This window comes from Vulpes vulpes, chromosome 15, assembly GCF_048418805.1.
Source record: "Vulpes vulpes isolate BD-2025 chromosome 15, VulVul3, whole genome shotgun sequence".
Classification (NCBI taxonomy): domain Eukaryota; kingdom Metazoa; phylum Chordata; class Mammalia; order Carnivora; family Canidae; genus Vulpes; species Vulpes vulpes.
In genome coordinates this window covers 82916264-82938970 of record NC_132794.1, presented here as the reverse complement: position 1 = coordinate 82938970, position 22707 = coordinate 82916264, and the positions used below count along the sequence as shown (strand labels likewise).

Sequence of the window (22707 nt, the reverse complement as noted above, 5' to 3'; positions counted from 1 at the left end):
AACTAACCAAGCCTCTACCAATAGACTTTGGGTTGTTTCAATATTATCTGTAGAATAAACACTAAAGTGGGATTGCTGGGTATTATGGGTTGAGTTGTGTCCCCCTTCCCCACCCTCCTAAAAAGTATGCTGAAATGGTAACCCTCTGTATACCTTAGAATGTGACCTTATTTAGAAACAAGGCTCTTGCAAATGTAATTAGTTCAGCTGAGGTTACTGGAGTAAGGTGGGGGCCCCTGATCCCAAGACTGGTGTCCTCACAAAATGATGACTATGTGAAGACACAGAGATATATAGGCAGAACACAGGAAGAACACACTGTGAGGCAAAGCCAGAGACTGTGGAGTCATACAGCTGCAAGCCAAAGACCACCAAGGATTACCAGCACACCAGAAGCCAGGAAGAGGCAGAGAAGGATTCCCTTCCAGGTTTCCCTTCCTGATAATATCATTTCAGACTTCTAGCCTCCAGAAGAGTGAGACAATGAACTGCAGTTGTTTTAGGCCAACTAGTTTGTGGTGCTTTATTATGGCAACCCCAGAACACTAATATACAAGGTCAGAAGGTCAAGCGATTGTAATTTTATCTTATTTTATTTTAGAGTTAGCTATATTTTATTTTCTTTAATATATGTATTTTATTGGAGTTCGATTTGCCAACATATAGTATAACACCTGTGCTCTTCCTGTCACATGCAGTTGTAATTTTAAAGGTTGTTGCCAAATTATCCACTTCCCCATAAGGATTGTTCCAATTTACATGTTACAACAATGTATGAGAATGTCTGCTTTTCCTCATTCTTAAGGCAGACTGTATCAGCAAACTCCCGGGTTTGTGCCAATCAATTAGGTGATTTTATTTTATTTTTTTATTTTTTATTTTTTCAATTAGGTGATTTTAATGTGAATTTTTCCCATTGATGAATTTAAGTATCTTCCATTTGTGAGGGCCATTTGGATTTCCTTTCCTGTGAAATGTCTTCTCACATTCTTAACCCATTTTTGGGGATTGTTCGTGTTTTTTAGCTTTTCATTTTCTAAGAGCTTTTTATACATTAGGGAGATTAAACTTTTATCTTTGATACATATGAAAATATTTTCACCAGTCTTTTAACTTTCTTTGTTTTTTTTCTGCCACACAAAAATTGTTGGTACCACCAAGTTTGCTAGCACTGCTCTAAGCACTGGATCGATAAAGCACTCAACACACTGAGGTTCACAACATGTGTGATGAAAAATAAAGTTTATAGAGCACTCACACCCAACACAAGTATATATGGCATGATTCCTAGAACAACTTCACTGCTTCGCTTCGGGCACTATTTACTGGACATTTCTCAGTGGGGACTAATTGAATCATAAAGACAGAAATGGATTATAGTTAAAGGAAGTGCTGAGAGGAAAACATCAGGGAGTGTAACACATATAAGCGCTGAAATAACTCCATAAACTTGAAGTCATTGTTGAATGGCAATAACGCTGAAAAAAATCAAAGGGAAGATAAAGATATGTGTGCTGCTTAGAAAAAATTCTTCTCAAAATCTGAATTCCTAAAGATCATGTTTTGAAATACAAAATTATTCTATGCTTAACAAAGAGCTCTGTTGTAAAGTAATTTTAAATAGCATTTCCCAGTGGGAAATGACATTGGATTTAGAATCAGAGCTTGAATGCAATTTCCAAGTTAGCTTTTGGGAGAAGTGTGAGCCACAAACTACCTGAGTCTTGACTCTTCATCTGCATAATGGAGATAATTCACATCTACTCACCCTACAGCTGCTGGGCTAGAGCAGGTTGGAAAGTGCCTAAACCATAGAATAAGGAATGAGAAGTCATCTGATTGTCCAAGAAGAGGCGCTGAATTCAATTTTTTTTGAAACCCAACTCTCACATGGTAAGGCTGTAATTTCCATAGGATTTGACTCTAGAAGAGGTTTGTAGATTTTAGAGGGAATTACATAACTGATATCATGCACGTGATACCGTAAGCACGTAATGAAGACAACTGAGGCGCTGTAAGCTCTAAGTTGCATAAATGGAGTGCTCTGGTGTGCTGCTCTAGCTCCCGGGCCCTCCTTCATAACCATAACCGTCATTGTCTTCTAACTTTATTGTCTTCTAACTATATTTACTGACAAATATAATTGTACATATTTAAAGTGTACAATCCAATGATTTGATACACATCTATGTTGTGAAATGATGACTAAGATCCACATAATTTGCACATACATCACCTGACATAGTTAATGTAGTCAATTTTTTTTTTTTTAAAGAATGCTTAGGATCTATTCTCAACAACTTTCAAGTACACGACCCTGTACTATTAACTACAGTCACCCAAACACATTAGATCCTCAGAAGTTATTCTTCTTGTAACTGAAAATTTGTATGCCTCTAACCTTCTGAGCTGACAACTGTCACATGGGTTAAGGCCTCTAAGTAAAAGACTAATGAATTAATGTTCCTCCTTTTCACCACCACAAAAGAAAAGGGTACAAATCCTATCCAAATAAAGATCTGTGTCCAATAAAGTGATCCTTATAAAGCCAACCTATCAACTTTTAATGGCCAAAGACAAATTTACTCTCAAGTCCACAGGGCATACAAAAACTGGGACTTAAGCCTTAACTGTTACCCACATTTACCACGTTCTATACTTCCACGGTGAACATATTTTCATGTTTTAATGTAATCACACAGCTCCATATCTATAACAGATATTAGATACAAATAATACATACATATCCGTACAATACTTATTCACCCTAAACAGTAAGCTAGCTTCATGTTTCCAGTTTTCTCTTTCAGATGAAAAATGCTTGGTAAATAAATAGGGACTTTTCTGCTTCCTGACCAGTTCACACCACAGCCTACTTCTACACTAGATGAAGACTAAAAATAATCTTGCACAGCCTTTCCTTCCACTCCATCATCTAGTTTTTATTAAACAACATATGTAAAATGTTCACACCAGATTTTTCAAAAGGCAGACACTGCGTTAAATACTGCATATCCCTCTCGCTTGTCAAATTTTTACTTTTCAGAATTCTTAAATTGAAATATATGGGAATTAAGCCAAAGATATCCATCAAACAGCAGTTTTCCTGAACATACAGCTGGGACTGGAGGGTGGGTGGTTCTACTGCCACTGTCCCTGATGCCATCCTGCTCATGCTGCCCTACTGCCCCATTTCCCTCCCTATGCTCCCTGCCAGATGCTGCAACTAGCTGAAGATATGACAGGCAGGATTTGGCTATGTTCCCCAGACTGCACTTTGATATACTAAATTAGACATATATTTGTTTAATTGACAAATTTTAAGGAGCATCCATTATAGGCAAGATATCCGGGTATTAAAAAGGCCTACTCCATAGTTGGTGCGCTCTAGCTCACAATCTGGATTGAACAGTTAGGGCACGTTCGTAAGAAACTGAATGAAAACCCTTGCCAAGACAGCCACTGAGAAGCTCACTGCTGTAGGACATAAGGAGTAAGTGCTGGGTACTGCTGTCCGTCCATCCTATGGCCTTAGCATCACATGCTACCGTCTCCTCCCAACCAAGGACACAGAACCCTATGTGGATTTACTCAGGCAAAGGAGTCTAGAAAATGGCTTTCCTTGTACATTAAGACAAAGAGAAAAGTAACAAAGCTGCAGGTTGAATAGCAATTTATAGAGTGGCTGCACCCCCTAACTCCAGAAACTAGACTGGTAGTTTGAGGCTGGTTAAAAGCCTTGGCAAACTTCTTAACAGAGATTATTACCTCTGGAGAGGAATAACATGTGAGGCCAATGAGACTGCCATCACTTCGGGTACTGTATTAGTTTTGTCTTTCATCACAGGGACCTGGAACATCTCAGAGATCTCATCTGATAGGGTATCAACCAGAAGTGTCCCAACCCTTCTTGTGACTGATGAGCTGAATGGCTTCTCCTTGCTAGCCTCCATTTTACCACATTTCTTAGGTGAGCTGCTTACCAACATAGATTTCCAACTTGAAAATGTGATGAGTCGGGTTTTTTTTTTTTAAGGGTTTATTTATTTATTTCTAAGTACCAGCAAGAACATAGAAAACAATGACTTGAGCTTAATAAATACTGTTTTATGTTAGGTAGCACTCTCTGTATCAGAAAAGAGCTGGTTTAGAGTTTTCCCTTTACATATATGACTTTAAAAATTTTTGAGTGCTTTTCAAGTTCTTTAGTAGCATATTTTTAGGGGTGGAACATAAGCCAACTTAAATTTTTCCACACGGATTCAATTTTTTGCACCCCACATAGATCAATGTTCTGTCTCCCCCCATTCTTGGCACTGGGCCAATTCCTTCGCAGCAGCGACAGCGAAACAAAGCTCTAGGAAGTTGTGATCCTATAGAGACAGAAGAGGGGAGTTATCGATCTTGAGAAGCGGCATAAATTTTTAATTTTCCAATTCTGACAGGATTTGATATGTAACCTGGACTGTCTGCAAAACCCTTTGTCTCCTTCAAGAGGAGTTTTTGAGAATGGGAGGTTTGGAAGCTGCTATTCTAAAATCCTCACCCTTCAAGAGGATCGGCTGCCCCTGCAAACAGTTGACAGTCCTACTGACCTGGCAGCCACTGATCTGAAGTACCACCACCTTTATGATGGAAGAAGACTGGCAGGAAGGTGTGACAGATGGAAGATAAAGGGTAGGGAAAAGCAAAAGAAACTATGTAGAAAGGTAACGAGAAGAATTCTATTGCAGAAGGAACAAAAACTTCCCTGAACACATGGCTACTCTCTTAGGTTGTTGTAAAAGTAACCCTGGGTGTCTGTGGGAACCAGCAGGTTTCAGCGCAGATTTTCATGTTGCTTGGACCTTGCCCATGGTCCCGCTCCTTCCTGTTGTCCACCCTCCGTTGTTGCTGTCTGGGGATCCCTCAACATACTTTTTTCCCCTATCTCTTCTTTCTGGACTGCTCTATCCCCTTAATATTCAGTGCTCAGGCACTAAGTATCTGCCATTACGGCTATCCTCTTAAGAAATATCCTTCATCAACTTTGGTTTGTAAGGCCTTTTAGAAACATCTTAATTTACTGGATAGTTTTTAAGTTTCCATTCTATCTTTAGGCAGCTTTCAAAAATAAAACCCTCTTTTCTAAACTGCCTATTTATCACTTAACCTTCGGTTTTTCCTTCTCAAGAACGCTAGGTCCTTTTGCCCCTTTTCCAACTTGTTAATGTGGGTTTGTGTAGATTCACAGAGAGAAAGGGAAGTATAACACTTACCACATTAATAGGGGGTCTTTTGAAGTAAAACGGTAGTTTCTCTGTTACAGTTATGCAGACTAAATCCACATCTAAATGTGTACAAGCAACCTGTCAAGAAGAAAAAAACCCAAACAGGTAAAGCCAAAAGAAAAAATAGCACATGTTTAGAATGGGAGATGTAGTCAAACCCAATTTAGAGAAATATAAATAGAGATGGTTTGCTCCATGGGCATCATAATGGTTCTGTGTTGAAGTGTATTTGTCAGTCATGAGCCACTCCTTCACATTTGGTTTGAATGGTTTAATTGTAATCTTGCTGGAGCACAGTGGTATGTCCATGGATCATCTCAACAGAGCCTAGAGATCCTGTAACTCATGGTCCTCCATAAGGATGGGTTGCTAAGAGAGGCTCAGTTTCTGGAAGGTTACTTCAGATTGTTCCAGAAAGAGGCAACTAGCTGTTCTGAAATTCAAGAAAAAACATAAGACAAAGGAATATATGCATGGTCCATTTATTCCACAGATTCTTTATTTTTGTGCCACACATTGTCCCAGGCCTGGGGCTCCTATCAGACTAATGAATGGCTGGAGGAATACTAACATGGCCCTACTGATGGCATTTTGTTCCAACTCTAAGAGATAGAGTCTACATAAATGGTCAAAGCAGAGCTTACAAATCAAATGATACTGAATGTATTTTTTCAGCTTTTAATTTCCCTTTCCTTTGTTCTAATTTTTGTTCTTTTTATTGATCAATACTTTCTTTGGATTGACTTCCAAAAGAGGTTTGAAATGGCTTACAAAGAACACAAACATACAAATGAAAATGAATAGATAAGAAAACAGGGTAAATGGAAAATCAGGGAAACAAAGCTGGGAAAAGATTACGAGCATAATAGTAGAGGCCAAACCACTGCTAGAAGATGCATATCTGGCTCTGATTTGGCTATTACTTTATTTATAGTGACAGAAAGAATTGGCTGTTTTGTACTGTATTAAAAATAAGCCTGGACAGCCCTGGTGGCGCAGCAGTTTAGTGCCGCCTGCAGCCCAGGGTGCGATCCTGGAGACCCGGGATCAAGTCCCATGTCAGGCTCCCCGCATGGAGCCTGTTTTTCCCTCTGCCTGTGTCTCTGCCTCTCTCTCTCTATGAATAAATAAATAAATCTTTAAAAAAAAAAAAAAAGCCTTACTGACAATACTGGTGTATACAGGCCTGATAAACAAATTAAAAATGCAAGGTTGGCTACGCTGGCAAACCAACATCAAGGCTATAGACAAAGGAATGGCAGAGTGAGTGAAGAGAGGTAAAGAGCAGGTAATATCCCCCATAGGATGAGCTTGGACTTTTAGCAGTAATGGGAATGTCACATCTTGCCTCTTTTCTTCAGAATTCCCACTTTGGTCATTGCTACCCCTACTCCAGGGCTTTAGGAAGCAAGCAATGATCAGAGGCTGTCTGGCTTTAGACAGTCACAGTAACTTAGTAAGCCTGGGAAGTAATGCTGTTTTGGCAGGCAGAAACACTTGGCTCATAAAAAAATCTGGCCATCCCAAGTGCTATACAGCTGTCCACCTCATAAAAGACTCACTGAAAATTGGTAAGAATGAACAAAAAGCTCTGAATAGAAGATAAAACAAGTTCAGCTTCTGGTCATCATTTTTAAGCCATCAGAACAACAAAGATCCAAAAGTTCAGTAAGCCACCGCTAACAAGAAAAAGAGTAAACAGGCACTTGCAGGGTCTTTAAATCAGTGGTGTCTTGAAAAGCATTTTAGAAGTAGGCATCAAAAATTTAAATGCACACATCAGCAATTTCCTATAGAGAGCCTCTAGAAATATATTCTATAGCCATATGCCCTACAAATTTTCAAGAATATTAGTGCAACAACAGTCATTCCAATACCAATCACAAGACTAGACACAACCAAATATCCCTCTATTTTACTTTAAAAAATTATAGTCCCTTTATACAACAGAACATGCAGACTCCTTCAAGGGCATGAGGAACATCTCTAATTGATATCATGGAGTCCTATACACTGTTAGGTAAAAAATACACTGTTAGGTGAAAAGAAAAGCATGGTGTTAGGGAGGACGGATAGAGGGAGAAAGAGGGGAATGAAGGAAGGAAGGATTATGTAAATAATTACTCCTGAGAAAATACACAGAAACTATTAGTAGCGGTTGCCTCAGGAGAAAAGGGAGAGTGTCAGGTGGGAAGAAAGTGTACTTTTCAATACACATCCCTTTGTACTGTTTGAACTTATTATCACTGTTTTTCATTTAAAAAAAAAAAAGATTTTTTAAAAAGTCTATTAAGCATTCTTCCCCAGAATAAAGCTAAATTAGGTTACTTTCTAATTTACGTATTGCTCATTTCCCCCCTCTTATATAGCTTTTTAAAAAAATATATACAGCTTATGTAGCTTATAGCAGCTAATTAAAAAATTTTGTGTTGGTGTAAGTACACGTTACAATAAACATTCAATTACAAAGGACAGCTCCAATTGGCTCCCTCTAATACTTCAAACTTAAAATGTCTCTAACTGAATTCTTTTGTTATTTAACTTTCTATTAATCCAAATGTTTGGGACACCTGGGTGGCTCAGTGGTTGAGCGGCTGCCTTCAGCCCAGGGCGTGATCCTGGGGTCCCTGGATCCAGTCCCACATCGGGCTTCCTGCATGGAGCCTGCTTCTCTCTCTGCCTGTGTCTCTGCCCCTGTGTGTGTGTATCTCTCATGAATAAATAAATAAAATCTTAAAAAAAAAAACCCAAATGTTTAATTGACATATTTAGAGAACTATAAAATAAGAGCTAATTTTAAATTATAATGACATACTTCTGAAATCACTAAAACAGATTAAATTATGTTCAAATAATATTTGCAGTTAAGAACCTTTTGGCAAGTTGCATATGAATTCATAGCAATTGATCTTCACCTTTTTGGGCCAAGGACTCTTATGAGGATTTAAGGAAAGCATATTCCCCAAATTTCACATACCTACAAATACATTTACTTTAGATTCTACAGAACTAGGGGAACAGGAGGGTAGGAGTTCAGTCTCCCCCAGAGTCCCTCCCTGGGTGTCAGGCTAATACATATTGGTACTTTATGACAAATAATATGCAAGGGAGAGCTAGGCTTACCCAGAGAAAAGAGAGATATCCATAAACAGTACCTCTCAATCTGAAGTGTGTGTGTATATAAATTCCCCTGAAGAATTTATTTAAAATGGAAATGATCAGGCCTTACTCCCAGGAATAAATTCAGTAGTAAGTAGGGCCTAATAACCTACATTTTAACAAACAGCCCTGTCACTTCTGAAGCTGGTGGAGCCAGACCACAGCTTGAGAAGCACTGCTTTGAAAGGTACACCCTCTCCTTAAGAACCTCAGGCATTGCGAGCATATTCTACAGCAGTGCTTTTAGAAGGTTAAGGTATGGATTTTGGAAGGAAGAAGAAAACAGATCTTCTATTTCCATTTATTTTTTTAATTCGTTCTCTTAAAATTTATTTTGTGTGTGTACATTATTTCATAAATCACACGGGTATAGAACATACTCATAATTTATAAAATAAACAATGTATTGGGGATACAAGCTCAGTATTTTTTTAAATTGATAGAGCATAAAGTCAAAGGACTTTGAAGACCACTGGACTAAATAACTTGAATTCTCCTCACCCTGTTGAGTTGCTTTAATCCTAAATGGGAGTAACTAACTCAGAAGTTCCTGAAGCTTCTACGTAATGCTGTCTGCCAAATTCCACTGCCATCTCTCATCCCAAGAAGCCCTGGCTAATGGACTCCCCTTACAATTTTTCATCTCTGCTCTATCCCCTAGGGTAACTGTGGAGAGGGAGGGTTTATCCATGAGACATCTTCCAGATACTCTGAATGGAAAATCAGATGTTATTTCCAATGGAAACAATACTATTTAAGGTGGTTTGATTTTAATTGTTAACATGTGTGTGTGTGCGTGTGTATGCTTTTATGACTCATTTTAGAGACCTTAGTTTTAGCATATCACATCTACAGGGACGCTTGTTTAAATTCTAGATAATCTACTTAAAAACCAAACAAATAAAATCACTTATAGAATACAACCTGCTAAGTAATGGCTTGCATTTGACCCAATTCCAAACCATGATATACTTTTAAAACCTTTATGATTAAAAGAAAAATGTCTTTTAAAATTGATTTTCAATAGAAAACAGGGAGAGTGCTAACTTTGTGTCTTAATGAAAGGGGAAAATGTGGACAGATAAGAGGAAGATGTTTCAATTTTAAAAATTGTTTCCATGTAACTTTCTGAGTATATATGCACAGTCAATTCCAAGCAAATACCTTGTGTGTTATTTATAGCTTTATTCCATTTTCCAGTGTTTCTTACAGTTCTACCGACCATATAAAGCATGTGTTCATGCTTTTGAATTCACACTTTTGAATAATCTGTGAAAAACAAGTACAGCTGACCCGTGAACAACATGGGGCTGAGGGGTACCACCCCCCTTAGTCAAAAATCCACATACAACTTGATTCCTCAAAAACTTAATTCTGTTGACCAGAAGCTTTCCCGGTAACATAAACAGTTGATGAACATGTTTGTATGTTGTATGCATTATATACCATATTCTTACAACAAAGTTAGCCAGACAACAAAAGTCATTAAAAAAAAAAATCACAAGGAAAATCTATTTATAGTACCGTACTATGTTTATTGAAAAAAATCTGCATAATAGAGAACCCGTGCAGCTCAAGTCCATGTTGTTCAAGGGCCAAATGTAATAAAATAATGTCACTAAGTGAAATTTTAATGTATTCTAAAACCCAAAAGTCCTAGTTCTACTATATAATATACTGCCTGAGATTAACAGCAAATTATTTAGCCTAAGTCTCAACTTTCTCTTCTAAAAAAGGAGGATAATAAAATATATTTGTCCTGCTTATTCTCAGGATTGTTATACTAAAGATAACAAATATGTAGAAGTCTTTGGAAGGATATATAAACATATGCCTCCCCACCATGTTATATTTTAAGTATTTTGTTTCTCTAATTACACAAGTAAACAGGTGTGCACTTCAGAGTCAATTCAAAAAATAAATGGGCAACAAAAATTAGGGACACTGCCAATTTTCACTCTACATTATAACTGAGTGGCTACTACTCAGTAAGAAAACAAAGTTGCTAATGTAGATATGCTCACCTTCTTCCTTAGAGTTTTAATACAGAATGGCAATCTCCTATGAAACTTGAAAAAAAAAAAAAACAAAAAAAACCCCAAAACAGATACTCTAACTCCAAACCCAATGGATCAGAATCTCTAGTGGTGGAGATATGAACGTGCCTGATTTTTAAAAGTTCCACAGGGGCTTCTGATAACTGAGAACCACTTGATCCTACTCACCTTTTTCTGAAACAAAATTCTTGAGAATTACTATATAAATGAGCATTTTATGAAGGGAGTCACCAACTTAAAAAAAAAAAAAGCATTCACAGATCATTTGTCCTATTTCCTTGAATTAATATAAACAATTAAGCATTGACAGTTGCCTTCAAAACTAAATTTAATCACACATCAGCCTCCCTAGTCAACAGCTCCATCTACTGGATAAACTCAAGGAAAATCTTCCTATAATTTTACAACAGATTTTGCTTAAAAATGAACGAGGCTATAGAATTAAAACATCAAAGATCAGTATATTTCTGTTCTGCAGTATCCATTTGGTGGATATAGTTTTAGTAGATGGCTATTTTCTTGAATCTAAATAAAGACAACATTCAAAACTTTCTAAAAGTAGCTATGCCTGTTTACACAGTAAAACATATTTCTAAAAACTATTATTACAGTTGATGGTTTTTCTTTTTCTGTTATCATTTAAAACATGCAAAGTGAAAAAAATAAAATAAAATATCCAGTGTGTTCTTTCTCAACTTGTCAAAATGATCTTACATGTTCAACAACTTTCCCTCCTGGTAAGTCACAAAAGAAATTAAATTCATAAAGGTTCAAGGAACACAAAGGGGAACAGTATCAGCAGATGGCTGATTTAGAAGAATTTCTGGAAGACGGAAAGGCTGATATGATCATGCTGGCACATGGACCACACGGACCACACTTAAGAGCATGCAAAGGAGAAAGCCAGAACAGAGATGAGATATTTTATGCCGCAGAACTTTGCACCTTTCTTCCCTCATAAGCAGCAATGAATAGTACAAAGGGCAGCAACTAAAGCGATTTCACAGCTTTGAAGGAGACAGACCAACATTTACCTAAGAGACGTTTCAAATGAATGAAGCAAAGAATGAGAAAACCTGAGGGTCTCTTTCAATCTGAGTCCATCAAATATCCCACAAGATGACTAAAACAAAATAAAACAAAACAACACATGCCACCTAAGCACCCCCTCATGAAATTTCAGAATTCCAAGTATAAATGTCTTAAAAGTTTCCAGATGGAGTGAAACAGGTCACCTGCAAAAGCGTAACATCAGACTTCTTACGTAAAATAATACATACTATTTCTTTCGCTGTTACTTACATGAAAAAGTTTTTCTGTCTTTGGAAAAACTGCAACAATGTCGTATAGCCGGACCCTTGAAGACGTTGCTCTCTGGTAGTACATAGAGAATGTTATTGTACAACAAAGAGTGCACACATGGAATTCTGACTAGTGGTCTAGCTGGCTTATATTTGAATCATGTAACATCTCTTAAATGCCACTTCTGCTTTGTCTTTTGACAGAAAAGACTGTGTAAGCACATGAGATTTTAGATTCCACCCATCACCCACCTTCCCACATTGTTATACTTTAACTATGTACCAAACTGTGCTTGAAATATAAAAATCAAAGTGGACAGTTCTTGCTCTTACAAGCAAGTGGAGAAGGTTGCCAGACATTTACTGAGCATCTACTGTGCGCGGGGCACTGGCATATGAACTCATTTAAGGGTTCTCACTGGAACTCACCAATTTTTGTGTGTGTGAGACAAGAAGTACTAAGCATAAGATCAGACTCATTATGAGAATACTGTTAGATATAAATTAAAATGCTAGATGTGCAAGAAAATACCTGATAGTCCTCTGATGGAAGGAGAGGTTTAAGTTATTGCTTAAAAATGAAAATCTTAAAAAAAAAAAAAAAAGAAAATCTTAAACTTACATTATATGTGATGTATAGGAAAAGGCTGGAAAACTATGCAGCTGAGTCTTGAATGTGGGTTTGCACTGCAAAGGTCCACGTTATGTGGATTTAAAAAAAAATACAGTACAGTAGCATGAATATATTTTCTTTTTATGATTTTCTTAATAACACTTTCTTTCCTCAAGCTTACTTTATTGTAAGAATACAGTATGTAGTACATGTAACATTAAAATATGTGCTAATAAACTGTTTCTGCTATTAGTAAGGCTTCTGGTCAACAGGAAGGTATTAGTAGTGAAGTTTTTGGGGAGTCAAAAGTTATAAATGGAGTTTTAACTACATGGGGCAGGGGGCAGTACCCTCAACCTTAGCAATGTTGAAGGGCCAATTTTATGTTTAAACGTGTTCTCTGAATGATGGGATAATATATGATATTTCTTCGTTGCCTCTTTGTACCCTTAAGATTTTTACCTCTTATTTTGTAAAAAGAAAAGGCATTCTAAAAATCAGAGGAGGAAAGGGAAAGAGTGAAGGGAATGTGAAGCAGGCAGGAAGGGCTGCTGGGCAGACACGCTGACACAGGGCAGGCTCCAGGTCTTAGAAAAGTCAGGACTGAGGAGTATGTGCCCTCTGCTTGCTCACTCCCAACTGGAAAGGGGACGAAAAGCCACCAAGATGCTCATGATAACAAAAGAAAATGAACATTTTTTTTTGTCTATGATCCATTAAAAGTCAGCTCCCTTTAGGTCTGCCTGGGCCCAGAGAACCTGCCTTGCAGCTGTATAAAATACCAGCATTTGGCTTTCCACATTTTTTTTTTTTTTTTTTTTTTTTTAGTAATGCTAATTGTCGTGAAGGAGGCCAGCCTTTCCTTGATGATTCCTTTTCTATGGCAGAGAAGTCCACTCCAGCTTAAGATAAAACTGCTCACCTTCTCAGGGATCTCACTTTCTGCCTCCTTCACTAGGTCCTCCCATTGGCAGGCATGCTCCTCTCTCCCACCTAACAAAACCCAGACAGCAGGTTCTTGTCCACCAACCTCCCTGTGTCTTATGTTTCCTATGGGGCCAACTTCTCGAGCTAAGTCAGCATCACACACTTGCCTGCATTTCCGCACATCCCTACCATTTCCATGGGGATGGTTTGTGCTGAGGCAATCAATAACTTCCCTTGTCAATAACCAAGACATGTCTGAGCCCTTCTCCCACTAGCCTGCTCGGGCCTGCTGATGCTGCTGACTCTTTCTTGCTTCTCTTCTCACTTTCCTCATTGTCTTCCCATTCTCACAGTCCTGCCTCAGCCTCCAATCCTAGCTCCTCCTCCTCTTCTCCACCATTAAATGCTGAAGTTCCTTAGAACTCTGCCCTAGAACTTCTCTTTACACGCTGCACATGGACCAGGGATTCTTATCCATTGCCATGACTTCATTTACTCTCTACAGAGTGACTGACCACTTCCAAATCAGTATCTCATTAGACCAGTCTTCTGAGGGCCATACCCCTTTTCTCACCTGTCCATTTGACAAACTCCACTGGAATTCTCATAATAACCCATAACGTTCCAAACACGATGCCCTCAAGCCTGCTCCTTTTTCTATATCCGGTCTCAGGAAATGGTACCACCATCTACATAGCAGGCTGATCAAGCCATGCCAGGGATTTATCAGACTATATCCAATCAACCATTAAATCCTGTCAATCCTCCACCCCCCCACCAAGCCTCTCAAATCCCCGCAACCCCTCTGATCCATTCCCTATAATGCAAACACCATAATTTCACTCCTTCAGTTAAAACCTTCAAGGGTCTCCAATTGCTCACCCAGACCTACCTCCCCAACCTTGTTCCAGATTAGCCAGCTCAATAGGCTCAGCCCCATCGGTGTTGTTTCGTTTCCCAGAAAACACCAGGTTTTCCTTGGATCCAGGACCTGTGCATAATCCACTCTGTCTGTGGGAACACTCTCTCTTCTGCTCAGCACTGATACAACACTTACTGATTCTTCCCGCCCAGGTTGGAACATCAACTTCCTCAGGTGGGCCCCCTTGTTACACACTCCCAGAGCATCCTTTACTTATTACCCCCAACTATTTAAATATTCCTCACATTTTTAATTATCTGTTTAGTGCTCGTTTTATCATTAAACTATAACCTTTATAAGTTCAACAATTCTATCTCTATTATTCACAGCAATATCCCCAGGACCCACGTTACGCCTGGTTTCATGTGAGTTCAATAAGTAATAGTTGTCAAAGGACTCTTTAATTGTAGTATCCATATTAATGTGTCAATAGTAGAACAGCTATATGAATTCTGAAGAGAGGGAGAGTAGGCAGGTGTCATGCCTGGGGGCAAGGAATATAAGAAGGGGATAAGGTGAAAACACTGTTACAACCCTGTTCAACATTAACCAGTACAACTTACAAGGTAAAAAGAAAAATTAACTTACCAAAACATTGCAGTGAGATGGATCCGAAACAATAATTGTCAGTCTTGTTAAAACTTTAATTGGTCTTGATTTTCCCTATAATCAAAAGCATTCCATCAAAAAAACTCAAAATACAAACAATCGATTTTCTTCTTTATCAGTGGAAAAGTAGTCACTGAAAGGCACCGGCAGTAAAGGGTAGTGACAATCAATAAAAACTACTCTTAATTCTCAAGAAATTTACAATATAATTGGCAAAATAAAAATATACATGTATCAAACTACATAACAGGATTACTCAAAGGTTATAGGAACTTCAGGAAAGAAGATCGCCAAAGAAGTACTGAATTGATAGCAAAAGGATGCTTCATGGAAGACCTGAGTCTTGTGGAAAAGTAAAACTGGTAGAGGAGGAAGACTGCAGGGAAGAGAATGCTACATAAAATTGGACATTTCTGAATAGCTATTATGGTCCTTAAACAACAAGATACATACCTGTACCATTGGCAGAGTTGTAAAGAGTTCAGAAACAGCTACCGGTTTTTCAATTTCCTACAATAAACAATGAACAGTCACCCGAGATTGTACATGTGAATGGAATGAAGCATAATGGAAAACTTACAAGGGGTTTTTGGAAAGTTAATTTCTGATATACAGAAACATTACTTTTTTTTAAAAAAAAAAAAAAAGGAAGAAAGCTGGACAGCCCCAGTGGCCCAGTGGTTTAGTGCTGCTTTCAGCCCGGGGTGTGATCCTGGAGACCCAGGATCGAGTCCCACGTTAGGCTCCCTGCATGAAGCCTGCTTCTACCTCTGCCTGTGTCTCTGCCTCTCTCTCTCTCTCTCTGTGTGTCTGTCATGAATAAATAAATAAAATCCTTAAAAAAAAAAAAAAAAGGAAGAAAGCTGGAGAGCAGAGAAATAGCTAAGGACATCAATGGATATGTGGGGTGAAAAATAGCTTTTTGATTGAAATAATCTATAAGGTATAGTTGTTGGCCTGAAGATAAATATACACATTTACAAGCATGTTTAAGAGGGAAATCAATTAGTAATGAGCCCATGTCAGTAAAATAAAAAGGACTATATACTATAACTCAATAACAATATACTTTTAAAAATTATTGAAAGTTATTTAATTAACATCAATTCAACCTTAAGAATCCTTCTACCACACCCTAATACTTCACAAAAAACTCTGCATTGGCTCAACTGTTAACATATAAAATAATATAGTACACAAGAGAGTGTATTTAAGAAATATACTCATCTGCAACTTCCATATTACCAATACGAATAAAAACAATTGTAAATTTTGGTTATTATTAACGTCAGAAATTGTTTTCTTTACCTGTTTCTTTTCCTTAAATTCAACAACATGATTGATGGCAACAACCGAATAACCCACTGAAAAGAAAAATGGAACATTCTTGTTAAATATAACAACCTCTCTCCTGTACACATAGGCTCAACTCAGCTCAGGTCAAGAGCAGGGGTCTGTAGGGGCAGGGGCTGTGGGTTTGGACTGGTGTCAGACTTACCTCACACAACTGTCATGAGAAATAAATAAGGTAACAAGCATGGATGATTTAGAGCTGCACCTGGCACAGAGGCAGGGCTCTCTGACCTCTGTGATGTACTGTTAGCATGATACCTTTTTTCACTTGATCATTTCTTTTGCTTTTTACCCTTTCTACTTCCTTCAGAGGTACTTTTTCTAGGGAGAAATGGAGTAATTACTCCCTCACACCACTGCTCACTTCCCCTTCCCAGCTGCCCACCATCAGTAGATTGGGAACTCTGAGGTCAGGGCCTTGCTTTATCAGACTCTGTACAGCATTAGTCTGGACACAAGGACTACCAAAAACATGTCTGAATCATGATTCCTATCTCTAAATTATTTAAACACCAATGGGAAGGACAAGGTACTGATATTAAAAGATAATGCATATTAATGCCAGAAGAGTGGTTTTTCCCTCTCCTTGGTTTGTCTGATTTCCTTCTTTCCTTCCTCCTTCAAATAGTTATTGAGCATCCATTGCTTGCCATGCTCCACAGAAGCCTCCTGATTTTTAAACTTCTCTATCCCCACACTTTGCAGAAGACAACAGTTATGATTAGCTCCAATAATCAAAACAGGGTCTTATCTCTCCGCGCTTTTGCTTCCCCTGGATTCAAATGAGTAACACTCCAGCATTCTGGCCTGCTGTTCCCCTGCCACCCGCCTAGTACGTCTCTCCCCCGCCCCACCTCCCCTTCTTAAATTATTCCCACAAGTCACCCTCATGTCCCTCCGCCCCTTCTTTGAATTTCCACAGCATTACCCGTCTGTGCCCAATTCCCCAAACTGCTCTGATACTACTGGGAGGCAGACAGAGGCGATACTAAAAGCACTGGTGTAGGAGATTTACACACTTGGAAGCCCTGGCTTCTGGCATCCACTAGCCGTGGGGCTCTATGCAAATCTCCCATCCTGTCGGAGCCTCAGTTTTTTCAGTTTTCAGGGGAGAAGAACGATGAACTAGGTAACAGCTCCCAAGTGCTTTCGAGTTTCCCGCGCCCGGGATCTAAGCAACACGGCGGCAGCATCAGCTAGCGGGGACATATCCAAGATCCCAGGGGACCTGAACGAAGACGGGCCTTCGCGTCCCTCCTGAACGTGGCCTGATGGTCTGGGGGGCAGCGAGGCTGGGCAGGCACCGCGGCCCGCAAAGCCGGGGAGACTCACGGTGAGCTGCGTTCTCCACCAGGCCGCGCAGCGCCTTTAGGTCGGAGCCCGCTCGCAGGTCCAAATCCGCGAACACGGCCATGCTGAGATCACATGACCGTCGCGCATCCGTCTGCGCAGCCGCGGGGCCCACCCCCTCTGGCATGCTGGGAATTGTAGTTTACTTGCTCAGTCCGCGCCTTCCTTCCCTCGACTTGAGTGTTCGCGTTAGGGTTCGAAGCCCTTGCTTCGCCTTCAGGTATCGGCAAAAGGTAGCGTGTTGAAATCCACAGCCTCACCTCAACCCTTCTTTGCCTTCTGAATGAGAACGTTGGGTATCTCTCGGAGGCAGGCGTTCACATCTCCCATCATTCCTCCTAGAAAATATTGTGGAAAGTGATTCCTTCGCGAACCGGACACTTCTGCCAAGAGCTAGAAGCACTTTTGAAACAGACGTAAGAAACTCTCCTGATGTCCGCCTCCTAACGCCCGTTCTGTTGTTTACAAAGGGCTTGTCAGGAAGTGAGACAACTGAGCAGGAGACCTCGGTCCCCGCGCGCGGCTCGGGCTTCGGTCGGCATCTTCCGCCGCGAGGTGGCAGCAGTCCCTGGGGAGAGCGGAGAGCTCCGGCGCTGCCTTAGCGGGACAGGTTCGGCAGGGCACGGGCAGAACTGAAATGTGTCAGTTTTGCCATCTGACAAGTGTGCACGGTGGTCTATACCCCACACTTTTGGCGTTTCCGTATTTTTGCGCCTTATTTAAATGAACTCTTGAAGATTGATAAAGTATCCGACAACGTGATATTGCGGGACTGCAGTTTGCATCGGTGCTTCTCAAGCTGCGACGAAGGGCCTGTCTCCCCTCCAGCCCATCCTACCGTACCCTGTCCCGCCTCCAATTCTTCGCAGGCTCGTACGTGGTCCCTTGTGCATTACGGGTAAGCATCTCTGGGCCTCTTAAAACTGATTTGACAACAACCGAATTGCCCTCTACTCAGTGAAGAAGAAAAGTACATTGATTGGGGGCTTAGATACCCAGACAATACCAAAGTGATGCAAATGTTTCTAAGCAGTTTCAATTTCTGTACTTAAAACAAACAGTACATAGATGGTCTCTGGTATATCGACCACACCTTGATTAGACCTTCTTTACATGATTTCTTTCCTGATTTCGGAATGGAATTTTAAGAGGGCTCTGTTCCATGGGGTAGCATGCACTTCTCCTTTTGGTTAAACTTGACAAAGAAGAAATATTTTTGCTTTTTCTAATACTTGATATTTCCTAAGTAAGAACAGAGGAATTTTTTACTTCTGCAAAGAGAACAAGGTCATGCAAAGCAAATTCTTCTTTTCATCAGAAAATCTCGTGTTAATTTTGCAGGATCATACAGGCATCTTCACCTATGACCACAAAAGCTAGATTGGTCAGAAATGTGACCAATGTGGGGTGAAGGCGAGTAAGATAACTGATTCTTTGATGTCAGCGTTAAAGAGGGCTTCGTTCTTGAAAAGTCATGGTGCTCCTGCTGTAAACTATACCATTTCGATTTCTTTTCTCATCTTCACCCCGGGGCTTAGGGGTGAAGAAGAAGAGATAGGAGGAGAAAGAAGATGAATAGGTAAGAGTCACTGAACACTTTACTGAGGGACATTTAATTTGGACAATTTGGTAAGTACTTACTTAGATATCTTATTTAATTTTCAAAGCAACTGTGAGTTAAGTACTGTTTTTTTTTGCCCCCCCCTTTTTTTAAACAACATCTGCATTTTACATCTGAGAAATATATGGCTCAGGTAATAGTGATAGAAGTACAGGAGGATCCGGGCAGTTTGGCTCAGTTTTCCTTTCTTGTACAATTTCCTGCACAAAGCAAGCAGGGACGAGAGTTAGAGGTTGTGAAGGGAGGAGGGAGAGAAGAGGAGGGGAAGGAAGAAGAAAATGGTGGGCTAGAGGGGAAAGAAGAGAGGAGGTAGAGAGGGATGTGGAAGAGAAGCAGGAGCATTGGGAAGAGGGATAAATAGTATGGGATAGTGACAGCAGAAAAAAATGGGAAGAAGGGTCAGAGGTTACCCTGCAAGGAAAGCTGAAGCAGCAAGGCTCTGGAGTTTGAAGGAGACCCTGAAAATTTCTGCCTGGAAAATAATAGGACTGCACAATTATTCTATGTACTTTGTATCCATTATCTCATTTATCCGTTTTCTATCCACTTTGTATCCATTATCTGATTAATCATCACAACCAGACAATGAGGGAGAGAGATATTGTTATCCCTGTTATATCTAAGGTCAGAGAAGATGGACGGCTCTTGAGTCATTTCCTCTTCCTTGGGGAATTTAGAAAGAAAGGGTGGCTTGTGGCATCTAAAGCAACCTTTGAGCCCTTCTTGGTCTCCCCAAAGGCCTGTCTTTCTTGAGCTGATCCCCAAAAGTCAGCGTGTGTTCAGCTAATCTTCTACCTCTTTTCATTTGGTTCTCCTTTTGTGAGCACTCCACGGGGCTGCTGTCCTCTGGCAGCTTATGACTGAAACGGGGTGGGGGTGGCAAGGCAAGAAAGCAATATTATAACATGATTTACACAAGTGTTTCAGGAGCATCTGGCAGGGTCTTCTCTCCCAGATAGAGGGGGAGTTTGGGAGATTTGGAGGAGATAAAGTCTGTTTTCCTGGATGAGAGAATGCTTGATTTAAATTTTGATGCATGGAATTGAGAAGTAACAGGATGCAGAGGTCTGGAGTTTATCCAGAACTAGAACAAAGCAGGTGGTGCTCAGTCAAAATTTGCAGATTTAATCAATGAAGCCATGAGCTCTTGTTTACCTTCATACTCACATCATCACAGCTGTGGCTGTTAGATGTATTCAATTATCTAAACACATGGCCAGAAATTCACTGAACTGTGCATATGGTACCCTGGCATGATGATATACCAGCAACCCAAAAAGAACCCCTCTCTTATTCCCAAGGATGGAGCACTTACAGGAGCTCCTGTGCAGATTGAAAAAAGGTGCCCTTCCTCTAGGCAGACTTTTATGTGCTCCCATTCACCACATGGCTGGTAAGGCTGTGCAGTGAACAATATGCCCAACTTTTCATAGAGCTCCTGATAAAACATACTAGGGAAGTTAATTGCTAAACCTAGAACTCTAATGGGACTCCATAAGACATCACTGATACAGGAAGCCTCTTTCAATAATTCCCCTCTCATATTCTTGTCTTCCCATAGAAACTCCCATTCCTGACCTGATATCTTTCAATTTTGTCCATTTTCTGAGCCCGGGTAGTCTATCCATGTTTGCAACGTTAGTTGCTGTTTTTTTTTTTTTTTTTAATGTGCAATTAAAATGAAAGTGAAAGGTCTTTTATATCTATATTTCTATCAAAAGTTTGAAAATGAAAAACAGATGGAGAAAGCTCATATATTATAAAAATTAGCCTTGTGAAAATAAAGAATATTCTTACCCTTTTAAGATGCAAAGTATGCCTATAATAACAAAAGAATACAACTTAAGAAGACAATAGGAAAGAAGTTGAAGGAAGAGCTAGTATTTGGAAAAGATGTGTGATGGTAAACTTAATGAATGGAGAGAGGAAGACTGAAATTTCAACCAGGGGGTTGATTTTTTAATACAAGTGAAATATGTAGTTGTATTAGTCAGGGTTATCCAGAGAAATAGGACCAAGAAAGTGCGTGTGTATCATATGAATGATTGGTTTAGGGGATTATGGAGGCTAACAAGTCCCCAAATCTTCAGGTGGCCAGCTGAAGACCCAGGAGAGCTGCTGATACAGCTCCAGTATGAAGGCCAGCAGGCTTAAGATCCAGAAACAGCTGATATTTCAACTTGAGTCCAGTGACAGAAAAAACAAAACAGAAACATTGTCCCAGCTTAAAGAAGGATCACTCTTTTTGTTGTATTCAGGCCTCCAACTGATGGATAGAACTGCCCGTTTTAAGGAAGTTAATTCTGCTTTACTCAGCCAACTGATTCAGATGTTAATCTTATTCAGGAAAAAACCCTCATACATACCCAGAGTCACGTTTGAATAAATATATGGGTACCCTATGGCCCAGTCAAGTTGATAGATAAAATTAGCCATCACAGTGATAGTGCCTTGAAATTATGGCATATTAAATGAAAACAAAAATTGCTCAGGCAACAACTACAACTTCTTAACCAAAGGCAAGTTTACAAAGAATGATTGTTGAAAGTGAAAGAAATAACAGGTCCTAAACAGAAATTAGCATTTAGGAACATAATAACTACAAATTCTATTGCTCAGTATGTTGGAAAAACAGCTCGGAACTTGCAGGATAAATGGCATTTAAAAATCAAGTTATTGGGGATCCCTGGGTGGCTCAGTGGTTTGGTGCCTGCCTTTGGCCCAGGGCGCGATCCTGGAGTCCCGGGATCGAGGAGTCCCACTTCGGGCTCCCTGCATGGAGCCTGCTTCTCCCTCTGCCTGTGTCTCTGCCTCTCTCATTCTCTCTATGTCTATCATAAATAAATAAATAAATCTTTTTAAAAAATCAAGTTATTTTGGGGCATTTTCTATTGCAAGTGGATAATCAAGTAGATAAATAAAAGCTATTTGTGTTGTTGAAAATTTTGGTATGACTAAATATCATCTGGAAATGGTGTCCCCAAAACGCACATCATTAGGAAGTGGCTTTTTGTGTGTGTATGGAGAAGAATTTTGAGAATTTTAAAGTAGATTTGTCAGAATTGGTAACCATGATTACAGATGGGATTCCTGCAGGGGTCATTTTTAACATCAGACTTACGAAACATAAGCACAATGTGACAAGATTTTGTCAAGATGCAGAATTTTAGCCATTTGTTGTACCGTTGACTAGAAACCATTTTGAACTCTAAACTTTAATACTATACAAAAATAACAGCCATGGTAGTTAACCACATAGTTCATGTTCCAAATAGTTATAAATGGATGTAGTGGATGCTGAGAAAGTTTTGAATTGCAGAAAGGAGATTTACTTCTTAATGTTATCAAGGAAAATATCTCCACTTTGGCTCATCAGTGAGGCCTGGGTCAGATTTAGTTGCTTTGGTTGGTGATATATCTCCTTTAAATATTCTGATTTCTTCCATCTCCCTTTAAAAAAAAAATCACACCAAAATAAATAAATAAATAAACAAACAAACACACACACACACACACACACACACA

At 39.5% G+C, this 22707-nt stretch overlaps 1 protein-coding gene across 3 annotated transcripts in view; it reads right to left on the bottom strand.

The window, feature by feature from the left end:
* Window positions 1–17675, bottom strand: part of RPP30 (ribonuclease P/MRP subunit p30) — a 31009-nt gene extending 13334 nt beyond the window's left edge. The window contains exons 1-6 of one of the 3 annotated variants that reach the window (XM_072739487.1): window positions 17544–17675; window positions 16167–16222; window positions 15312–15368; window positions 14838–14912; window positions 11789–11860; window positions 5259–5348 (exon numbers count right to left, since the gene is read on the bottom strand). In XM_072739487.1, the coding sequence (XP_072595588.1) occupies window positions 5259–5348; window positions 11789–11860; window positions 14838–14912; window positions 15312–15368; window positions 16167–16222; window positions 17544–17625 (432 nt within the window). In that variant the 5' untranslated portion in view covers window positions 17626–17675. The remainder of the gene's footprint in view (window positions 1–5258; window positions 5349–11788; window positions 11861–14837; window positions 14913–15311; window positions 15369–16166; window positions 16223–17543) is intronic. The other 2 variants (XM_072739488.1, XM_072739489.1) reach the window with 2 other exon arrangements.
* Between the last annotated feature and the right edge of the window lie 5032 nt (window positions 17676–22707).